At 46.5% G+C, this 23896-nt stretch overlaps 1 protein-coding gene across 5 annotated transcripts in view; it reads left to right on the top strand.

Annotated features, from left to right (window-relative positions):
• Positions 1-23896, top strand: part of LOC129706212 (PDZ domain-containing RING finger protein 4-like) — a 318827-nt gene that overhangs the window by 210111 nt on the left and 84820 nt on the right. Inside the window, exon 1 of one of the 5 annotated variants that reach the window (XM_055650282.1) lies at positions 2048-2335. The exons of 3 other annotated variants lie outside the window; for them this stretch is intronic. In XM_055650282.1, the coding sequence (XP_055506257.1) occupies positions 2267-2335 (69 nt within the window). In that variant the 5' untranslated portion in view covers positions 2048-2266. Of the gene's footprint in view, positions 1-2047; positions 2336-23896 lie in introns of those variants that run through there. One more of the 5 variants, XM_055650283.1, reaches the window with a different exon arrangement.

Genomic DNA, 23896 nt, shown 5'->3' with positions numbered 1-23896 from the left:
TTTGTGTGCTGCCCAAAGTGTTCTTGCCAAACAGTAAATCTCACAACCGCTGATCAGTCATTTCGTTCTCAGGTGACTCATTCCTTGTAGGGCTGACAGATCTGAAGACGGGGGACACAAATTGGTGATGTTTCGGGGTTGAAACTCTTCTTCAAACTGACCCGAAACGTCACCTAACCGTGTCTGGGAGAGTGTTGTTTTGCATGAATAGAGAAAGGAAGAAGGGTCGCATCCCAAAACCTCACCTATCCGTGGTCTCCAGAGATGCTGCCTGACCCGCTGAGTTACTCCAGCACTTTTTTTTTGTTTGTAAACCAGCATCTGCAGATCCTTGTGTAGGATCCTGGTTTATACCGAAGGTCAGGCAGCATCTCCAGAGAAAACAAATAGGTCTGAAGAGTTTGAAGAAGGGTCTCAACCTGAAACATCACCTATTCCTTTTCTCCAGAGCTTGACCTGCTGAGTCACTCCAGCATTTTGTGACTATCTGCAGATCCTTGTTTGTACTAAGCAAAAACAAACTGCTGGAAGAACTAGCCGGTTAGGCAACATCTGTGGAGGGAAATGGATAGACAACGTTTTTGTTGCGTGCTAACCAGTCAGCGGAAAGACAATACATGATTACCATCGAGCCATTCACAGTGTACAAACACAGGATAAAGGGAATAACGTGTAAGAAGGAACTGCAGATGCTGGTTTAAACTGAAGATAGACACAAAAAGAGTGACACAAAAAGCTGGAGTGACTCAACAGGAGAGTTTGTGAGTAAGAGTAGGCCTGTCCCACTGTACGAGGTAATTCAAGCGTTCCCCCGAGTTTCCCCTGATTCAAACTGGAGAATTACTGTAATAGTACTCGGGGCTCTCGGAGACATTTTTCAACATGTTGAAAAATCTTCACGAGCTGACCGCGTTTGCCGTGTACCTGCCGTTAGCAGCTGCTAAGAGACGCCCCGAGCTCGACGTACCCGCTACGTACATTCTAGATGCTTACCACGAGTTTGATGCTCACCACGACAGGGAACTCGGGAAAGTGGGACAGAATAAGTGCAAGGTAAGGTCCGATCAAAGATAGAACGAGGGGCTCCAATGAGGTAGAGCCGCTCTCCAGTTGTTGGGAGGATGTTCCAGTTGCCTGATAACAACAGCTGGGAGGAAACTGTCCCTGAACCTGGAGGTGTGCGTTTTCGGAATTAACAGCTGATTGCTGACACTGTTGCCTTCGGTGCTGTTTATGTGACGCTTTTGACATGAAACCACGTTGCTTTCATTTAAGGCAATTTACTACACGGCGCCGCTTAACATCACAGAACTTTAACGTTGGGAAACGTAGACACATTGGTGTTTACACTTGGTAACGTCAGGTGCCTGGGACAATTCAATACTCAGTACCTTAACAACACAGGTACTTGGAAAGGTTTAAACATTTGACTCTTCAGACCCCAGAAGTGGAAATCACATCAAGAATTGCAAATCTGACAGCTTCCACGACCACTATTAGACGCGTGCAACAAATCAGACACGCACAAATAAGTTTATTTAATGCATTTCTCATTTAAGAGCAATTGGATTGAAAAGTCTTGCATCAATCCTCAGATTTTTTTTCGTGACAAATAGGGTTTATTTGCTTCAGTGCTTTTTGAGTTGCATTTTATAATCTAAGTTCCAGAGTTCAATGCAAAGAATGTGAGGGTTTTTTTTTTTTTAACAAATCTGTATTTGCATCCTAATTAGTGGATATTCATCTGTCATTAGCGGGAAAACGTCCCTCCCCACCATCACGACGTTTCATAAATAATCAATGCAGCCCACATTAATATGCATGAGCTGGAATCTGTGTAGTCATGTGCATTGAGGCAGGGACAGGGGGAGTGTGTTGCTTTGAACTGAATCAAAACTGTGTGTGAGATACCGAGACGGAAACAAGCACGAATCGTGCTGTTCATTTTTCAAACCACTACCAACCCCCCCCCCCCCCCCCCCCTTTCCCCCCCCCCCCCCCCCCTCCCCCCCTCCCCCCTCCCCCTTTCCCATTCACGCCAAGTGCTCCAGCTAACAGCGCCTGTGTGTGTGTGTGTGTGTGTGTGTATACACCGGGGCAGAGCTCGCCTCTCGGTGGCTGACTGATGAGAGGCGCCACTTGTACCACCACCACCACCACCAGTCCGCTCTGGAGGGTGACTCCCCGCCAGCGCAGGCCGACCCTCTGAGCTCTGGGGCAAAGTGGACGGCGAGGCACGGGGCTCTCCTTGCCCGCCGGCGTTATAATGGGCTGCAATCTGTGCGCTCTGCAGAAGAGAGAGGAGCACTACAAATTACTGTACGAAGTTTCGCAGGTGAGTTCGTGCAAGTCTGCACCTGGGGCTCCGTCTGGTCAAATGCGCGACTTGGAGCGAGGAACGCCTTCTTCTGCAAGTGTAGTATTCGTGGGGAGATAGAGAGAGAGAGAGAGAGAGAGAGAGAGAGAGAGTCTCCCAGGCTTTGGTCTTTAAAGCATGATGTTTGCGATTTGTAAATACGTGCACTCGAAGCCACAACTGAATCGCGACGTGCGATCTGTATAGTATTTAACTTGTGAAGCATTAACTTATCTACCAGAGGCATTGGGTAAAATGATGAGCTCTCTCCCATCTCATGTACAGTCGTTGATGGACACGGACAAGACACTTCTTGCTTTATATTTTGTGCAACTTTGAAACTTTTTCATTGCGAGCTGTTTTTGGGGCGCACCGGTGTAGAGGCAGAATATTGCTCCCGGAGTTGTCAATAGACAGGAAAAAAGGTGATAGAAACGTGGGGTTATTTCTGTATTAGAGACATTTAAGGTGGTCCTCGTGTGCAGGAAGGTGAAGTGCGGTGATTCCACTTGTGGCGACTCAATCACCTGGGCTCGTAAACACCGGAGACAATAAACATTTCACCCGGCAGATGGAACTTGGTACCACAGGCTGTATTGGGACCAAGAGCGGGGAAAGGCAACGCGAGGGAAAACAAAAGCTGCAGGTGTTGGAAATCTGACATTAAAACAGAAAGTGGCTGGAACAGACACAGTGCTGGAGTATCTCAGCGGGACAGGCATTCTCTCTTGAGAGAATGAATGGGCAGCGTTTCGGTTCGAGACCCTTCTTCAGTCTTGTCACTTGTTCCTTCTCTCCAGAGATGCTGCCTGTCCCGCTGAGTTACTCCGGCTTTTTTGTGTCTTATCTTCGGCGTAAACCAACATCTGCAGTTCCTTCCCACACAAGTGTTGGGGACACTCGGCTGGTCAGGCAGCGCCTGGTGAGGGAGACCTGGCATGTCGGGTGTGGGATCTTCCGGCAGAGGCTGTCTGACCCAAAATGTTTCCTGCGATTTCGATTCCAATTCCATAACGTGGAAGAGAAAGCGTTAAAGCGGGCGCCGAGATACTGATGAATGATAAGTAGTAAGTCTGGCAGGAATCAGAATGTGACTGTTTGCCACGTATGGTATTTGCCTTCCACCGTTTGTGTTGCTGAAGCTCTATCGGTATAGGTTTAAGCGACCATCTTCAGTCCATAAGCCTTGATCTCATCCCCATCCATGTCTCGTTTTCACATCCTACCCTTCCTTATCTCCGCGACTCCCTCTCCCCTAACTCCCGGTCTGAAGAAGGGTCTCGACCCCATTCCTTCCACCCAGAGATGCAGCCCGTCCCGCTGAGTTACTCCAGCATGTTGTGTCTATCTGGGTGAAACAGCGGAACTGAACAATTGCAGTGGCGCGGCCGCGGCGGTCCGCAAACCTGCGGGTCACATTCCGATGCTGACTGCAACCCACGCAGGAGGTGCCGTGATCACATCGACTGTAACAGGTCGGGGATGTCCCCGGGTTCCCTCAATTAAAGGGCTGACGCGGTCAAATGAAGTTATAGATAAGACAACCTCGGCTATTTAGCTGAGTGAGATGCAACTGCCCCGGCATAAACACAGGAGGAATTTGGCCGATTGATAATTTTAAAAATCAGATGTCTGATAAATTGCAGCTCTCCAAACTTTTAGTAGACTCTCTCCTTCCCCTCTTTTATCAGGCTTCCGTAAGCTAAGGCACTGTCTGATTCACCTCCACCCCATTGTGGACATTGGACTTTGTTTCTGGAACTGATGCGCTGCGATGCTGGGAACTATATGCTGCACTCTGTGTCTTCCCGCGTTGCTCTGCCCATTGTACTTGAGTTCGACTTGATTGTATTTATGTGTAGTCAGTCAATCTGATGTGTTTGGACAGCAAGCACAACATAGCTTGTGATTGTACCTCGGTACACGTGACAGTAATAACCTGAACATCAACGTCTTCCGCTCGAAGTGAAGCTTTTATTCCAACAAACGTAATGAATAAAATATTTATTGAAAACGTGAACGCCGGCCCAATGGACGGCTCATTTGAGAGAGTGGGGTGGAAAAAAATGTTCGCCGTACGTTTACTTCATCAGGTGCCTCAAGTTCGGTGTCAAGACGGTTTAAAACGGTTTGGAGGAACAGCGCCTCATATTTAACTTGGGCAGCGGTATGAATATTGATTTCTCCAACTTCAAGTAGCCCTTGCTTCTCCCCCCCCCCCTCTCTCTCTCCCTTCCTCTTATCTTCTCCCCCCCCTCTCTTTTCACTTTCCACCCCTCCCCCTCCCCCCCCCCCCCCCCCCCCCCCCCATCCTAATTCTCAGATTGGTTCTACTACCCTTCAGATTAAATATTGCTGATTGTATGTCACGCTGTCACCTTCCCCTCAGCTAACAATGAACCATTCTACATTTCCTTCACAGCGTCCCCTTTGATCTGTCGTTTTCACACCCTACCCTTCCATATCTCTAGACTCCTTCTCCACTGACTCTCAGTCTGATGAAAGGTCTCATCCTTAAAATGGGGATTTTCTGCACTTCAAGAAAACAAAAACTGTGGAAAATATGAATGCAAAACACAATTTGAAAGAATGCAAGTCGATGGTGGTACAATACATGGTCCATAGTGTTCCAGTTTAGGGAGTCGGGAGGAACTGCAGATGCTGGTTTACACCAAAGATAGACACAACATGCTGGAGTAACTCAGCGGGACAGGCAGCATCTCTGGAGAGAAGGAGTGGGTGACATTTCAGTTTGAGACCCTTCTTCACACCGGAAAAGTCACCCATTCCTTCTCTCCAGAGATGCTGCCTGTCCCGCTGAGTTACTCCATCATTTTGTGTCTATCTGCGGTTTAAAACGCGATGGGTCTCAGGGATAGACTTGTGTGTCTCAGGGATAGACTTGTGTGTGGAAGTGGCGAAAAGTGGGTCGGCGAAAAACTGTATGATTTCATGTCGTTCTCCGCAGGGGTGTTTGTAAAGCTCGTTGATTCTTTAATGATCAATTAATGCCTATCCATCAATGCGTTTATTTTGGAGGAATAATCAATATTTCTCAATCGAGACACAAGGATGTTGGAATCTCAGAGTGCTGGAGTAACCACGGGGGTCAGGCAACTCCTGCGGCGACCTTTCGGCTCAGGCTGAGGAAGGGTCCCGATCCCAAACGTCGGACGCTGCCCGATCCGCACTCCGGCAGATAGACACAGAATGCTGGAGTAACAGGCAGCGTCTCTGGAGAGAAGGAATAGGTGACGTTTGGGGTCGAGACCCTCCAGCACCTTTGCCCTCCACGCTGTGGTGGATTTTAAAGTGGTGGTAGAGCACTCTGTGTGTCGCCCGGCGCTTAGTAAGTTAACAGGGGAGTCAAGAGTGCGTTATTGTCGTATTTCCCAGATAGATCAATTACAATCTTTCTTGCAACAGAATATGTAAACATAGTACACTGTAAACAATATAACGAGAAAAGAGTTAAACGTGTGTATATATACACATACACACCGCACACATACTATATATACACATATATATACACACACACACACACATAAATACACACACACACAAATACACACACACACACACACACACACACACACATAAATACACACACACACACACATACATATACTCCAACCTGCCCTGTACTTGAGCTTCACCCAGACTCGGGTGGCCGCGGCGCGGAGTCTGAAGCCTTTAATGACTGCGTGCCACACAGCAACGCGATCCGAGCCTCATTAGCCGCTCGACAAGACGATTCTCTGCAATAATTAATGCAAAAATATGTCTCTCTTTTTATCACCGTGGTGGGTTTTCTCGCCATTAATTGCTGCTGGAGGCGAAAGTGCTGTGTAATTTTATCGACGTGCAAATTGCTGGTTTGTCAACAGTCGCTTCTGTTCTCCCTGTGTTAACGCGAAAAGCCTTCCTGCTGTTGTTGTCGGAAATACAACGTGCCATTTCATTAAAGCGCGGCGGCTCAGCGGTAGAGTTGCTGCAGCGCTAGAGACCCGGGGTTGATCCTGACTTATGGGTGCTGCCTGTACGGAGTTTGTACATTCTCCCACTGACCCACGTGGGTTTTCTCCGGGATCTCCGGTTTTTGGCTTGGTATAATTGTAAATTGTCCCTATTGTGTGTTGGATGGTGTTACTGTGCGGGGGTCAGCGCGGACTCGGCTGGTCAAAGAAGGTGTTTCCGCGCTGTATCTCTAAACTAAATTAAACTAAACGGTATGGAAATGCACGTGAGACGCTGCCAATGGAACAGAGGATCCTCCATGCATCTACACCAACCGGCAGACCCATCACTGGACAAGACAGACACAACATGCTGGAGTAGCAACCTCTTCCTCCCAGCTGGGAGATACCAGAAGACGCAAACAATCACAAGAACAACAGCGGTAGCGCCAGTGGAAATAGAAACGAAGGCAGAGATAGATACATTCTTGATTAGCACGGGTGTCAGGGGTTATGGAGAGAACAGGATGAGGAGACAATAGATCAACCAGGAGGAGTAGATGGGTTGAAGGGCCTAATTCGTTTCCTATCACTTAACTTATGAAGAGATACCTAACGTCTTCAGTCCAAGATGCCTTGATAGCTGGAGAGTCTTTGACCTGAATCATTAGCTCTGTTTCTCTTTCCACAGATGCTGCCTGACATCCAGTGCTATTTGTTTGTTTTCTGTTTGTTTCAGATTTACAGCATGGTTTAGTTTAGAGACAGCACGTAAACAGGCCCTTCGGCCTACCAAGACCGCGCCGTGTACTAGCATTGTCCTACATGCTAGGGCCAATTTACAATTTTCACCTTAAGCCAAATTAACCTACAAACCTGTATGTCTTTTGAATGTGGGAGAAGACCAGAGCACCCGGAGGAAACCCACGCGGTCACAGAGAGAACGTACAAAATCTGTACAGACAGCACCCGTAGTCAGGATTCAACCCGGGTCTCTGGCGCTGTAAGGCAGCAACTCTACCGCTGCACCACCTACCTTATAGCACCAGAGACCCGGGTTGGATCCTGACAAGGTCTTTGCTCTTTGACTGAGAGCAAAAGTCAATCAACCTTAATTGAATGGTAGAGTAGACTTGATGGGCCCAATTGTCTTTAATTCTGCTCCTATTACTTATGAACCTATGAATTTACCCCATGTATCGTATTTATCCTCAGATTAATGCTACTGAAACAGGTAATCTGGGTATCAGCCCATTACGATATATGGAAATTGTTTCCAATTGTAAAATAGTGATTAAATGTTCCATAAGTAAAATTCCCTTTGGCAGGACAGAACATGATACTGGTACACAAAAATGCTGGAGAAACTCAGCGGGTGCAGCAGCATCTATGGAGCGAAGGAAAAAGGCAACGTTTCGGGCCGAAACCCTACTTCAGACATACCTTTGCCTGCTTATCGACAATGTGTCTTTCTTACCAGGTGATGTTACACCCAGTAACTTGAAGTGTAGTCATTAGTAACAAAGGAAAGTTAGCAGAAAAAGTAATTCTGTCAAACAGCATTTTGATCATTATTTTACTTTTAATGATGCCTGCCATGTCACAAGTAATGGCCAGGACACAATGAGGATTTACCCTGCTCTTCTTTGAAGTTTATCCTGGATTCTGTAGATTGAGTGATCAATGGACATGCTTTACATTCAGTGCGTGCCCAACAAAAGCATTTAGGATAGTGATGGATTAATCCAGCATCACACTGGTGTGTCAGCCTTGATGCTATGCTTAAGAATCTAAAACCGTCTATAAATCAAGTCGTCTGAATGGAGAATGCTAACACTGAGGATGACATTTTTATTTTAGGAAGAGAGTCCATTCATTTTAACTGCACCTCCATAGATCATCAACACTGGTAAGTTGAGGCTCTATTTAAGGACTGCAAATAAAAAACTGGGAATTATAGACCAGTAAGCCGAACATCTGTGGTTGAAAAGTTATTGGAGAGGATTCTGAAGGATAAGATTTGGAAGGACAGGTGATGTTCATAAGTGATAGAAGCAGAATTAGGCCATTTGGCCCATCGAGTCTATTCCGCCATTCAATCATGGCTGATCTATCTTTCCCTCTCAACCCCATTCTCCTGCCCTTTCCTCATAACCCCGGACACTGTACACCTGAGGGATAGTTTGCATGGTTTTGTGTGTGTGTGGAAATCATATCTCTCAAATTTAATAGAATTGGTTGAGGAAGTTACCAAGATGAAGAGGCCATGGCTATAGATGTGGTCTATATGGACTTTGATAAGGTTCCACATGGTGGGCTGCTCTGGAAGGATACATCACATGGGATCCAGGGAGAGCTAGCAAATTGGCTTTGTGATAGGAAGCAGAGGGTGGAGGTTGGTGTTCAGACTGGGGGCCTGTGACTAGTGGCAGCCGAGGCGACCCATTCCAGTACCGTTCAACTTCTCTTGGAGGCCGTGACCTCTGTGTGTCCGGCAAATCGGATAATCCAGAGGGGCTCTGGAACCAAGGGTGCCGGAAATTCAGTGGTGGACTTGTATCCTGCTACATTGGAACGCAGAGTCGAGTGGCTGTTTCAGGCATCAGGTGTCTGGTATACAAGTGATGAGACCCATCCACTGCTGAACATTGTCAGTGCCTTGATGCCGAGAATGTCAATTGAAGAGCTCATTGGTGCCGATAAAATGTGTTGCAAAGAACTGCAGGTGCTAGTTTACACCAAAGATAGACACAAAATGCTGGAGGAACTCAGCGGGTCAGGCGGCATCTCTGGTGGAAAGGAATAGGTGACCTCTTCCTCCCACACGTACAGGTTTGTAGGTTATTTGGCTTGGTAAAATGATAAATTGTCTCTCGTGTGTGTAGGATAGTGCTAGAGTAGGGCAAGATCAGACATGATCACAATGAATGGTGGTGCTGACTCGAAGGGCCGAATGGCCTCCTCCTGCACCTATTTTCTATGTTTCTAGTACGTGGTTTGCTGGTCAGTGCAGACTTGGTTGGCTGGTGAGCCTGCATCTGTGCTGTATCTCTAAACTAAACTAAAACTCTTCAACCAAAATTCACTCGTTGAGGCACAAGCCTTTAAATCAAAGCAAGGACGTGCTATCCAGTCCAGCCCTGATACCACTCAGGGCAGGAGGTTGAAAAGGCAACATGTCAGGTTTGCCACAGTGTGTCAGGAGCATGCAATATTCCCACTGATGTTCAATGATGCTGAACACTGCCCAGTCCATCACGGGTTCAGACCTCCCTAACATCGAAGGGATTTGCAGGATTCGCTGCCTCAAAAAGGCAGCCAGCATCATCAGAGACCCACACCACCCTGGCCACACACTCATTGCACCCCTGCCATCGGGATGAAGGTACAGGAGCCTGAAAACTCTAACATCCAGGTTCAGGAACAGCTACTTCCCTACAATCACCAATAAGCTGTGAACTACATAGGGATTGGTTTTGCCTTATTATTGTTTGTGTTTTATGTGTACGTATGTGTGTGCAGTTGCTTGCAGAAGTCTTTTCTCGTTCTACTTACACCACCCGACGGCACCCGTGATTCTAAACAACAGGAAGGAGCTGCAGGAGGAGGTAGTTGAGGCAGGTACTATCACAAAATTAAAGAAGCATTAGACAGGTACATCCGTAGGACATGTTTAGAGGGATATGGGCCAAACACAGGCTGGTGCGACTAGTGTAGATGGAACATGTTGGTCGGTGTGGGCAAGTTGGGCTGAAGGGCTGTTTCCTTCTAGTATGGCTCTATAACATGTATTGCATGAATCCAGACTAGTCCACATTGTGGTGAAGCAAGACCATATATATCATCACCCTGAAATCTGTCTCAGTGCTTCTTGGCACGTTGCACAGCTTCCCTCCAATGTGCTAAATCACAGGACCAAGAGGAAACTGTCCCCCCTCTGTCACTTCCACTGTCTGTACGTTGCCAGTGATTCTTGCATGAGGACAACCAGGAGACATCAACAGCAATATCTTTCTCTCTCTCTCTTTTCAAAACTGTACTCAGTCCTGCTGGATTGTTTCCACCAAAGTGGGTGACATCCCATTTTCAATCATTCTGTTTCATTTGCCATGTCCTTGCCCAGTCATTTCACCTATCAATATCCCCCCGAGGCATCCCCGCAACCACCTCACAAACCACACAGTCTTTATTACAATTAGTACAATCATCTCAGAAATCCCATCCGTAGGGCAACTGGCTTGTTCTGTTCCAATTTAGATGGTTTGCAGGTTTGGAAAGGGGGACTATTGGTGCTATTTCCACAGCTTAACAGACCAAACCCACATCACAACGCCAATGTTTCTTTGTAGTAGCAACTTAGGATCCATATAAATTAGCTGAAGTATTTATTTTTAACCTTACATTTGCCCTACCAGCCCGGGATGGCAAAATGTTTAATCTCTTGGGTTTCAGCTGAGAGCAGTCAAGAGTGTGTAATTGTTATATGTACTGAAATGGAACAATGAATGTAGGGCAGCACAGTGGTACAGCGGTAGAGTTACTGCCTTACAAGTGCCAGAGACCCACTTTCAACCCTGACTACGAGTGCTGTCTGTACGGAGTTTGTACCTTCTCCCCGTCACCTGTGTGGGTTTTCTCTGGGATCTTCGGTTTCCTCCCATGCTCCAAAGACGTGCAGGTTTATAGGCTAATTGGCTTGGTATAATTGTAAATAGTCCCTAGTGTGTGTAGGAGAGTGTTAGTGTGCGGGGATCGCTGGTCGGCGCGGACTTAGTGGGCTTAAGGGCTTGTTTCTGCACCCTACCTCTAAACTAAACTAAATCCTTACTTGCAGCAGCATAATAGGCCTGTAAACATAGTACTCGAGAGATATAATAATAAAACAGACAAAAAAGTTAAACAAATAAAAAATAAACAATAGTAGTGCAAAACAAAACAAAAGCCCAAAGTCCCTGGTGCAACCAAGACAAAGTTTGTAGTTCGAAGTTTAGTTGGTATTTGTAGTGTTCAATGGTTGTTGGGAACTGATAAATCAGTATTACTCACATGGTAAACCCATCCAAAATATTCTTTGTGTAGGAAGAAACTGCAAGTGCTGATTTACACCGAAGATAGACACAAAGATCTGGAGCAACTCAGCAGGTCAGGCAGCATCTCTGGAGACAAAGGAACGAGGCCGGAAACGTCACCTATTCCTTTTCTCCAGAGATGCTGCCTGACCCACTGATTTACTACGGCTTTTGGTGTTTATCCTAAATATTCTTCTTCTGATGAAATTATCTCCATAACTCACTGTCACCTGTGAAATATTTCCCATCCGTTTTGAACAGCCAAGATGGCCCATTGTTCAGACACATTGATCTAAGGCTTCTGAACTTGCCCGCCAGGCCGAATTTTGCCCGCCATCAATCGATCAAATCAAAAAAAGATAATCTCGCCTTTCTGTCGCTGGCTCTCCCTCTTCTCTGGTTACGGCAAAGATTCGTGAAGTGCCGGCGACTCCTGGTGTCATGACCTCTCCTCCCCAGGCCTAATCTCGACAGTGAGAACACCGCCTAATATCTAACGTGGGCAAATCAGCCCTGCAAATGTGGCTTCACTTGTGAGTGGGAAGGAAACACTGGCAGGCAGCAACCTTCGGCGATCTGCAGTCGCCTGAGCTATTGTGGAACAGTCGCATGCCTTGTCTATTTTCCATTTATGCCACAGGGAATGCTTTATATCCTCAGACTACACGCACTGAATGTACCCATCCATCTACCTGCCTCATTGCATTTTGCTTGAATGATGCACTTCCCATATCAAACCAGTCGGAATAGAAGGTTAAGCTGCAAGTTCATTTTACTATCGAAATAACATTTAAAGTTAAGATTTACAAGTCTCGCGCCAGCCTGAAAAGAGAGTTTATCGTGCGGAGTGATCCATAAAAGATTAAACTCCCGATGATTGGTCTATTATGGATTAAAAACCAGCTCTATAAAATAATTGGATTTATGCCTCTTAAATGTAACATCCCCACTGATTGGTCTATAAAAAGTTATGTTCGCGCTGATTCATTTATGAATAATTTATCATTTAGTTTATAAAGTGTTGAGCCCATGCCAACCGTCTATAAAATATCAAAGGGATGCCTAGAAATTTAACATTCATGCCTTTTCCTGCAATGATAAACTCAAACATTGCTCGCTGTTAAATGTGTAAGATTTTCTCTTCCACTTTCCGGCTCGTACCTACTACAAGCCTCATGAAGTCTCACAGCCAATTTCCTGGTCTATCTTCTTGGTCTGTCGGTTAATGGCCTCTGTGGGATAACATAGACCTGTGCAAAAGTGGGATAACATAGAACTAGTGTGCATGGGAGATCGATGGACGGCGCGGACTCGGTGGGCCAAAGGGCCTGTTTCCATACTGTACCTCTAAACTATATTGCCACTGAGACAAGGAACTGCAGTTGCTGGTTTATTAAGAAAGACACAAAGTGCTGGTGTAACTCAGGGGGTCAAGCTGCATCTCTGGAGAATATGGATAGGAGACCTTTTGGGTTGGGACCTTTCTTCAGACGTGATGGGTGATGTTTCAGGTTGGGACCCACCTTCAGACCGAGATATATGATGTTTCTGATTGGGACCCATCTTCAGACTCAGATAGGTGATGTTTCAGGTTGGGACCCTTCTTCAAACTCAGGTGACATTTCAGGTTGGTCGCGAATCACTCCAGCATTTTGTGTGTTATATTGACATTGAGATCTGCCATTGCTCTTGCATGTATAGATAGGGACAGATTTCAACCCATGCAAGAACCAAGACAGTGTTATGTCTCCATGCAGGTGACCAGCCAGGTGAACAAATTTAACAATGCATAGAAACAACAAACTAGTGCAGGGGAGTCAAATTCTTGCATTGTGAGAACAATCCGCTTGGTTTGTGCAGTACCCGCAATCAGATTTTTGGTTTTCAGAGATAAAGCCTGGAAACAGCCATTTTGCCCACAATCACCTGTTCACACCAGTTCTATGTCATCCCACTTTTCCATCCTTAACACTCAGGGCAGTTTACAGAAGCTAATTAATCTACGAACCTGCACGTCTTTGGAATGTGGGTGGAAACCGGAACACCCACAGAAAACCCACGCAGTCACAGGGAGAATGTACAAACTCCATACAGACAGCACCCGTCGTCAGGATTGAACCCGGGTCTCTGGCGCTGTAAGGCAGCAACTCTACCTCTGTGCCACTGTGTCGCACAGTTATTCAGTATCCTTCAGTTCCTCTTGAGGCTTTGCCCATGGGACATGCAGGGTTGTGCTGCTCGATGGCTAACTATGGTGTGTCCCTGTTGTTGATGTTGTCCCAATGGGAATCCTGCTTCTTGCAGCTGCTAGTCAATTATACGTTAGTAAATCACTTGTAAATTTTGTCTCCTTGTCAGAAGAACTCAGGGTGACACGAGTTTCATTTCAGACAGTTTTGTTCTTAGAGCACTTGGGATGCGCACATATTTTAACATGGTATTTAACTCATCATGCATTGCCTCTGATTAAAGAGGGATTTCTCCCTAGTGCCTCAGCCACTCTTTGTTCCTTAACTGTCATATCCCTCGCATCAAAAAACAGTAGGAATATCCAGCCTTTGCCACATCGCTGCTGCTTATACGTTTCTGCCTGTTTTCTTCAGTAGTTTCTGCAATTAATGGATGAGATTACGAGCTTCAGGAAGCTCTGAGGATGTGAAAAGTGACCCACTTCATCTCCTGTACAAAGCTGGAGAGAATCAAACCCCTTCAATGTTCAATTTGGTATCAAGAAATAAATGCTGACATTTAGGGCTATGTTCAGAACAAGCTGGCTTTCCCTAAAACATCCAGTCCCCAACATTATGGTCCTGGCCCTAAAGAGAAAGGAGAACATTTGGCTTGCATCTCCCCCTCCTGAGGCCGATCCCTATGTGTCCTGTCCTGGGGCATCACAGTGGCGCAGCGGTAGAGTTGCTGCCTTACAACGGCAGTAACCCAGGGTCAATCTTGGCTACGGGTGCTGTCTGTATAAAATTTGTACATTCTTCCTGTGACCACGTGGGTTTTCTCCAGTCTCCTCCATCATTCCAAAGACGTACAGGGTTACAAGTACATTGGCATCTGTAAATGTAGGATAATGCTCGTGTACGGGGTGATCATTGGTCGGCACGGACTCGGTGGGTCGAAGGGCCTGTTTCTGAAGAAAGTTTCTTCAGTCACATCACCCATCCTTTTTCTCCATGGAGGCTGCCTGACCCGCTGAGTTACTCCATCAATTTGTGCTCATCATCACGCCTGTTTCCACGCTGCATCTCTAAAGTCTAAAAGTAAAGGGTCACTGATAAAAGATGCACCAACTTCTTCATCTGAGCCCCAGGTTTTGAGTGCTAGGGTCTACAACAGAGCTCGGGATACACATGTAAAGCCCCTTCTGGCTTTGGCCTTGCTGGCTGCTGATCAGTGCAGGGTGGAATTACTGGCAGTGGGATCCAGCCAAAGATGCAGAAAGAGACCTGCAGTAAAGTGGTGCAGTGAAAATGCACCTTTCAAGAATTCTCTGTGTTGCAACAATTTGAGCAGTAAGACAAGTGACATAGCATCTTGCAGTGTGGAAACAGCCCCTTCGGCCCATACTGACCAACTCCCATCTATACTAGTCCCACCTGCCTGCATTGGCCATATCCCGCTAAACCTGTCCCTTACATGTACCTATCCAAATGTTTCATAAACGTTGCGATAGTACCTGCCTCAACTACCTCCTCCAGCAGCTCGTTCCATACACACATCACCATACCTGATCTATCCCTCTCTTGATTTTATACACCTCTACAAGATCCTTCCTCATCCTCCTGCGCTCTAAGGAATAGAGTCCCCCAACCTCTCCCTAGATGGAGATCCTTAGCGGAGGCTAAAAAGCGCAAGATGACTGCCAAATTGATTGATGGCATCCCCACAAACTATCAGGTCAGTAACCAGAGTGCAAAGATTCAAGTTAATTGACTAAAAACAAACTCGATGCACAGTAATGAATGTTTAGGATTTGGAATACACTTGCTGGCAATGTAGAGGAAACATCCAGTTGAAGCTCTCAAACGCACATTGAATAAATCACTTGCAGGAGAGTGGGGAAAGAGTGATTAACAGAATAGTTCTTTGAAAGAATCGGCAGAAACACAATGGGCCAAGCCTCCTGTGCTACACTGCTCGCAGGTTCTATTCTGGGACATCATCTTTTAATTATTGCTCCATCAGTCTTTATTAGGAAGAATGTTTGTTTCCTCCTTTTCAATATGTCAATTAAATAGTGACACTAATGACTGGTGCAATGCTGAACGAGATCCCGGCTAATATATCAGCAACAGCTAGTGCTAGCAGTCAGTCCCCTGTTCCACAGCCCAGTAAGACCTCATTACGCGGTTTACTTAACCCAGTGCGTTCACCTTGCAACCTGAGGGAAGCCTAATGAGGACGGGCTTTTTGGTCAAACGCCCAATGCCCCTGGCAGAGCCAAATGTACTTGGATTAGACCACGTATCCTCGTTAAGACAAGAAATACATTTTGAGGATTGGGAATTTTAGATTCTTAAAGGATTTAAGAAAGTGGAATGAAAAGCAGGAGCAGGTATGCTCTGATGCATAACAATCATGAGGGGCAGAGAGAGGAGAGACTGCAGGAAACCTATCCCCATTATCAGTAGTAGATAAACCACCGCAGCGGTAGAGTTGCTGCCTCACAGCGCCAGAGACCCAGGTTCGATCCTGACTATGGGTGCTATTTGTACGGAGTCTGTAAAATCTCCCCATGACCACGTGGGTTTTCTCCATGTGCTCTGGTTTCCTCCCATATTCCAAAGACGTGCAGTTAATACAGACAGCAGGGTATTTGGCTTTGGTAAAATTGTAAAATTGCCCCTAGTCTGATGAATGATTCCGACCCAAAAACATCAAACATCACGTACTCTTTTTCTCCAGACATGCTGCCTGACCCGCTGAGTTACTCCAGCATTTTGTGTCTAACTTTGGTGTAAACCAGCATCTGCAGTTCCATCCTCCATAAGATTACGGCTGATCTTTTTTCCTTTGCGCGATTTTGCTGCACTGAGTCAGAGGGTGGTGAATTTGTGGAATTCTTTGTCACAGATGGCTGTGGAAAAATTAATATTTTTAAGGCAGAGTTAGATAGATTCTCGATCAATACGGGTGTCGGAGGGTATGGGGAGAAGGCAGGAGAATGAGGTTAGGAGGGAGAGATAGATCAGTCATGATTGAACGGCAGAGTGGACTTGATGGGCCGAATGGCCTATTTCTACTCTTACGACCTTACGACCTCTGAAATGTCCAGCCACCGATGTCTCCATGGGCTTTGACAAAAGGCTGGTTGACAAATGAAGGATTTGTTCCTGTGCAGTGAGAATGTGAAGGTCCATGCGAAGTGAGAACAGTGCCAGAATCCAAAGCATAAACACTGCCCATCAGATCATCGCTGGAAGTGGACACACACAACAATGCCATGCCCAGTTGCGGATCCAGTCTGTATGTGACCTGATCAATGCCCGAGCAGTTACAGGCCTTTGCAAACCAAAGGTTGCAGTGGGTTCCATGGTGGTGTGTGGCAGGAAGCTTTGCCCCAACTGCACAGACTAACTGGCATTATCAGACTAGCTATTCACACTATGTATGGTTTACCTGTGTGAACAAATAATACTGTTGATAATTGTCTCACCACATGACTACACATTGTCAGGCATGCAGAGATGTTGACCCTAACATGCAGCTCCTATTGAAGTAGTACTTTAAAGTCTTGTAGCCCTCTACCTCAGCCCCTGTGGTCTCCAGAAACCCCAGTCTCCGTAAATGCAAAGTGGTTTATTCTTCACAAAATTTTAACACATTTTGTAGACACAGGGGTATGGGCAGTGGGGTGCTCAGTGCGTTATTCATTGAAACACCAACTGGTCACTACTCCGGGCATAACATCTATCCATTGAAGGGACTTGATGATGGAGCTCTGGTACTTTGATCCACCTGGTATGAAACGGCCCCAGTTAGAAGCTGACCGCTCACCGGAGGGTCCCACGTACACTTGGTCAAGTGTCCGTGATGCTCTACTTGTGGGACGATGGACACAAAGTGCTTGAGTAACTCATCGGGTAAGGCAGCCGCCCTGGAGAAATAGGATGGGTGATGTTTCGGGTCAGGACCCTTCGAGACCCCACTCAAAATGATACGGATCCTTTTTCCTCTGAGATGCTGCCTGACCCATTGAGTTATTCCAGAACTTTGTGCTTATTCAATTCCTTTGGATTATCTTAAATGGTCATTGAAGAGACCATTTTTTTCCCGGCATTGTCCCCGTATTCCTTGACTCCTTTAACATCTAGCAGTCTGGCGAGCTCTGTTTAAAAGATGATAATTCTCCCTTGACGCCATTTGATCTTTGTTTTAGACCTCTGAAGGAAGTCATTCAGCGCAAAGTAGCTACATTGAAGAGACGAGGCTGCTAGTCAAATCAGTGCCTTTTGAAGAAAACTCTATAACCAATTAAAAATTATCTGGGGGGAAAAAATGCAAAATCTGCTAATGTCTATCTTCTAGATCGGCAATAACGTGTGTGATCATAGTTCCACTTCATTACATCCTAGTGCAGTGGTGATGAAGCCTCTCAAAAAGCCTTTTTGCCTCTACATCAAAGCAATTGAACTGAAATGGCACTAATCACTGTGCCTTTCAGCAAAGAGGATTTTATTCTTTCAAAAAGCATTCCTTAATTTTTTTCGCACCAATTCCGCAACATCCTCTCCCTTACTCCCCCCCCCCCCCCCCCCCCCCCCCCCCCCCCCCCCCCCCCCCCCCATCCCAGTCAGTCCTAACCCACACCAGCTAATTTCTCTAAAATGTAATTTGAAATTATTTCCTGCCTCAATTAAAAATAGCTGGAATGGTGAAGGAGGTCATGCACATTCAAAGCAGTTTTGTCTTTTTATTGTGGGGATCTTTATAGAAAAGAAGACAGGAAGAATGTCACTGTATGGTGGTGTCATAGAGTCTAAGACTCAGTGAGATACACAACATTGAGACAGGCCCTTCAGCCCACTGAGTCTGTGGTAACCATCAACCCATCCATTTACACATGGATTTCCTCTTCCCTGTAGCCATCGGGCTGTTATATATACAGGTCCACAAGGATATTCTAGCATCCTTGGTTCCAGGGCCTTTCTGGATAATCTGTTTCGCCGAACCAACAGAGGTCACAGGCTCCAAGAGGAGTTCACCACTACCGGAATGTCCTGCCTAGACGGCTGTGGAGCTGTGGGAACGTTGGCCTAGATCGGCTATGGGAACAGATTTGCTGGCTCTGGCCATGCCAGAGTTCCTGAGTTCCACAAGGGTCAAATTCGACCCACTGAGGTCGACATCACCCACCCACCTCACCCTCACCCTGAGATGCCGCGTTGTCAGGGTGGATTGCTCCTGAACCTCAACGTTACAGTTTTCAGGCTCCTGTACCTCCTTCCCGCTGGCAGGAGTGAAATGAGAACATGGCCCAGGTGGTGAGGGTCTCTGATTATGCTGGCTGCCTTTTTGAGGCAGCAACTCCTGTAGATCCCTTCAGTGGAGGAGAGGTCAGTACTCATTATGGACTGGGCAGGGTTTAGTTTAGTTTACTGTCACGTGTACCGAGGTACAGCGAAAAGCTTTTGCTGTGTGCTGACCAGTCAGCAGAAAGACCAATACATGATTGTAATCAAGCTATTTACAGTGTACAGATACATGATAAGGGAATAACGTTTAGTGCAAGGTAAAGCCAGTAAAGTCTGAGGGTCACCAATGAGGTAGATAGTAGTTCAGGACTGCTCTCTAGTTGTGCTAGGATGATTTAGTTGCCTGGGAAGGAACTGCCCCTGAATCTGGAGGTACCTTTTGTACCTTTAGTCCGATGGGAGAGGAGAGAAGAGGGAGTGGCCAGGGTTCACCATTTTCTTCTGTTTCGACAATAAAACACTCTTGACTTGTTCACCCGTGACCAGCTCCAGGCCACCAGAACTATAAACCTGGGCCTGTGGAGCGCTCCATCCCACAGAGTAAATACACACCTCCTAGGGAGATGGGAGGACTAGGGAGCTTGAGCATATCCACAGCTCACGTTATTCCTTCTTAATTAGGTGCCGTAATGAGTCCTTTGTTTTCCTCGGGTTAAGTGGATTTAACTGCCCAGTAATTAAAGCTGGCCTTCGATGTGAAATGAGGAATTAAAGGAAATAATTCCCTTTGATTAATTCAATTAGTGTTCCAGCACACGGCCACAGTGGTCCCTTTCCTGTGGCTGCCCACCGAGGTGTTCCGCCTCCCGCCTCGTTGAATTTTGTGTTTTCCTCTCCTATTCATCACCCACTCCTCTCGCTTCCCATCATCAGTCATCCTGACCTGTCGAGATATCAGCCTTTAATATCGGAGCTGACATTTCAAAACCTCCCGGTTACGCAATGGGTAATGTCTGGCTCATTCTCTCCCCCCCCCCCACCCCCACCCCCCCCCCCCCCCGGAATCTCCCCCTCCCCCCCCCCAAGGTGGGATATGATCCACAGCCCAGGGCTCTTACGCTCAGAAAGAACTGGCCCGTGAATGAGAACAAAGAGCCCAGTGCCCACAATGGGCCTGTGGATGACAATGGGAGATGCGCCGGGACTCTGCACTCTGCTCGGCCTGATAAGAGTCCATTTAACAGTGGCTCATGCCGCCGTGAACACACCTCCCCGGCAACCCGTGCAGGGAGCAGGCTTTTGGTAAAGGCTAGATAAGGAGCACATTGAATGAACCAACAAAAGCCGCCTTGATAAATGCAGTCATTTGCATGACACCGCAAGCAAGCCCTTCTCCCCAGTGGGGGGGGAGGGAAACGACACACCTATTTAGGAAGTGTTCGTCTGCCACTGATAGCTGATGAGAGACCTTTCAGACGGCAGAAAGATAAGTGGCAACCGGAATGCTTGGCTTGGTTTTCCCCATTAAGCTGAAGCATCCCCATGTACAAAGATAAGCAGACATCCAACGAGCCTCTGATAGGCGACGTTTGCAGAGAGTCCCCAGCCGACCTTTGCTTTGCTGCAGTCTAGACCGTAAGAATCCTCTGGCGATGAGGGAATGCATCTTTCTTTGCAGGCAAACTTTACAGTTCCTCGTTCTGTCTTGGGAGGTGCTGACAGTTGTGGGCACCGATCGTACAATGCAATGCAACAGCTTGCTCATGTGTGATCATGCATGGTATGTACAGGTCCTCCACCCATCTTCCCTCACCCTTGGTTCTAGAGACTTGCCAGATTATCCATTTTGCTAAACCAACAGAGCTCACTTGATAATGATACAACAATACACCTCTGACCCACTAAGTATACCCCTCCCATGTGTCTACAGCACCGTGGACGGCCGGTGACTTAAATAAAACAAATATCTAATGTAAAATAAATGTACAGAGGATCTTGCATTGTGGGGACAGCCCACACACAAAGCATGTCGGCCTCAGAAGTCGGCAATGGGAACGGATTCACCGCATCCGGCTGGAGGGGGACAAATCCGGCCCAATGATCAGCCACGGAAGCCCCAATGAGGTCAAGATTGGATTCTTCACCCAGCCGAGGTGCCACATTTTCCAGAGTCAAGAATGTTTTATTGTCCCAGATAAAACAATCAAATTCTTACTTGCAGCAGTGGGGAAAACCGGGGGATTTCAACTGCGTTCTTGTAATTTTGTCCGGATTAATGGAGGTGCTGGACTATCAGTGATAGACCTGTATTAGTATGGTGTTTTATCATTAACGTTTTATTATTATTAATGTGTAGTGTTTTCTGAGTCATTCGTAACTGTCACTGTATGTCATGGTGTTACTTGTGGGTGGAGCACCAAGGCAAATTCCTTGTATGTGAATACTTGGCCAATATACGTACTTACTTACCAGTATTATGCCAGGCTCATACTATCTCTCAGCTTGGATTGCAGACAGGATCAAGGATGTCACATTCATTTTCTATTCTGCATGAAGCCAGTGCAATTTCCTAATCATTCCCTTGGTTTAGATCACTACCGACAGGGTAAACAAACCTTTGCTGACTTCGTATAACATCTGAAACTGACCCAAGCTCCTGCTTACTAGCAGCATCTTACCTCATGGTCTTAGTCAACTGGAATCCTTGTCAGCACAAGGAACTGCAGGTGCTGGTTTACAAAATAAAGCACAAAGTTCTGGAGTAACTCAATGGGGTCAGGCTGCATCTCTAGGAGACGTGGATAGGTGATATTTCTTTTTCTGAAGGCTAAAATGTGGTGTGCCATCGCTGAGAAATGCATAATGCACCTGCCTCCTGAAAGTATATCTTAAATTGACTTGTGGCACATTGACAGTGCTTGCATTGCTCTAATTTATTTGCTATTCCGGGTTGTTTTGAGGAGGTGAGGGGTTTGCTGTCTATTTGAACCTCTTTGGGAGTTTTGATACAGTAGAGTGCTCAATTAGTCTGATTGAAGTGCTCTGGGTTGGGACCAGAATCAATAGCCCAGTCGTAACTGAATCGGTTTCTTGCAGCAATTTGACAGGCTCGCTGTCGCTTCAGGTGCTTGAACTCAACTCGAAATTGCACAACAACAGCGGTCATATTTTTCTACTTTAACGTCTCTCTGAGTGTCTAACATACAAGGGACTAGTACATGGATAGTAGATGCTTAGAAGGATATGAATCAAGCACAGGCAAACGGGACCAGAGTAACGTCACGTCGCACAGAAACAGGCTCCTTAGTCCAACCCGAAAATGCTGACCAATATGGAGCCATGCGGCACAGTGGCGCAGCGGTAGAGCTACTGCCCCACACCGCCATAGACCCGGGGTTCTATCCTGGCTACGGGTGCTGTCTGTGTGGAGTTTGGACGTTCTCCCCGTGACCGTGTGGGTTTTCTCCGAGATCATCAGTTTCTTCCCATAATCCAAAGACGTACAGATTTGTAGTTAATTGGCTTGGTATAAAATGTACAATTGTCCCTGGGATATTGTTAATGGACAGTTTAGTATAGGATAGTGTCCATGTGTGGATTTGTTGGGCCGAAGGGCCTGTTTCAATGCTGTATCTCTAACCTAAACTAAACCTAATTTAGACAGGTACATGGATAGGACAGGTTTAGAGGGATATGGGCCAAATGCAGGCAAGTGGTTTGAAGCCCCATCCTTAAGGCCAGGTTTGGTGAGATTTTGGGTAAAACAATCTGTTTCGATCCTCTCGCAGGCGGATGAGATAGTGTTGAGAGAATTGCAGCTTGTGTTTGCTTTACCCATTGGGAGGAAGTCAATGCCAATGCTGTGCTTCCAGCAACCAGCTTTCCCTGAATGTGTAGGCAGGAACTGCAGATGCTGGTTTACACTGAAGATAGACACAAAATGCTGGAGTAACTCAGTGGGTCAGGCAGCATCTGTGGAGAAAAGGAATAGGTGACCCGGATCGCCACCTATTCCTTTTCTCCTGAGATGCTGCCTGATCCGCTGAGTTACTCCAGCTTTCATCGAGTCATAGCGCGTGGAAACGTGCCCTATGGCCCAACTTGCCCACATTGGCCAACATATCCCAGCTACACTAGTCCAACCTGCCTGCGTTTGGCCCATATCTCCAAACCTGTCCAATCCACATACTGCAACTGTTTAATTGTTTCTTAAACGTCGCGATAGTCCCTGCCTCAACTAGCTCATCTGGCAGCTCATTCCATACACCCACCTCCCTTTGTGTGAATGAGTTACCTCTTCACATTAACCCCATGTCCTCTGGTCCTTGATTCCCCTACTCTGTGCATCTACATGATCTATTCCTGCCAGTTGTACACCAGCTCCGTTTACTGACAAAACAAAGAAAATTCCTCACCGCAAAGGAAATATCTGTTCACTATTGTGTCATCTCGGTACAAGGAGGCATAATGGGCGGGTAAACTTTAAAGAATAGCAAGACAGAGGCTTCCTGACAGAGGGGATAGTTGATGTAAGGACAACTCTTGCCTTTACACCCCTACTGGAGTACATTATTCAAATGGCCGACCACAGTCCCTGTTGCTATGGTAAAATAAATATTGCTGAAATGTTCCCCGTCCTGTCTTTCTTTTTAACGTTCCCCTGCAGAGAACAGTTTACTGCAAGAGCTCCCGAGTTCTCATTAGCCTAGTGTCAAAGAGCCACATCCATAATCCCTTCCCAACCCAGCATTATAGTTGCACGTAAGGATTCTGAGTCCACTGTTGCGTCTGGCAGGCAGGCAGGTAATGTGTTAAGTGGTCACTGCTGCATAGATGATTATTGTCAGCGTGTTCTGCTGCGCTGTCTTAATGCACAGAGCCGAGAAGGCATGAGAGAAGGGATGGGTGCCTGTTTAAAATTAATTTGATCCATAAAGGTCTTTTGCTTTGTACTGGCCTTATGAGCGAGCTTTAATCATTCTCTTTGAGCTGCTGTGTTCCATGTAATGTACCCCTTGTTTTGCAAGAGCTGTTCAGTATTATTGCCTGGTTTGTGGGAATAGCAATTTGACTGAAATGTACGGACTC

This window comes from Leucoraja erinacea, chromosome 19 (assembly GCF_028641065.1).
Source record: "Leucoraja erinacea ecotype New England chromosome 19, Leri_hhj_1, whole genome shotgun sequence".
NCBI lineage: Eukaryota > Metazoa > Chordata > Chondrichthyes > Rajiformes > Rajidae > Leucoraja > Leucoraja erinaceus.
The sequence above is the reverse complement of the archived record's forward strand: the minus strand, read 5'-3'. Positions and strand labels throughout refer to the sequence as shown.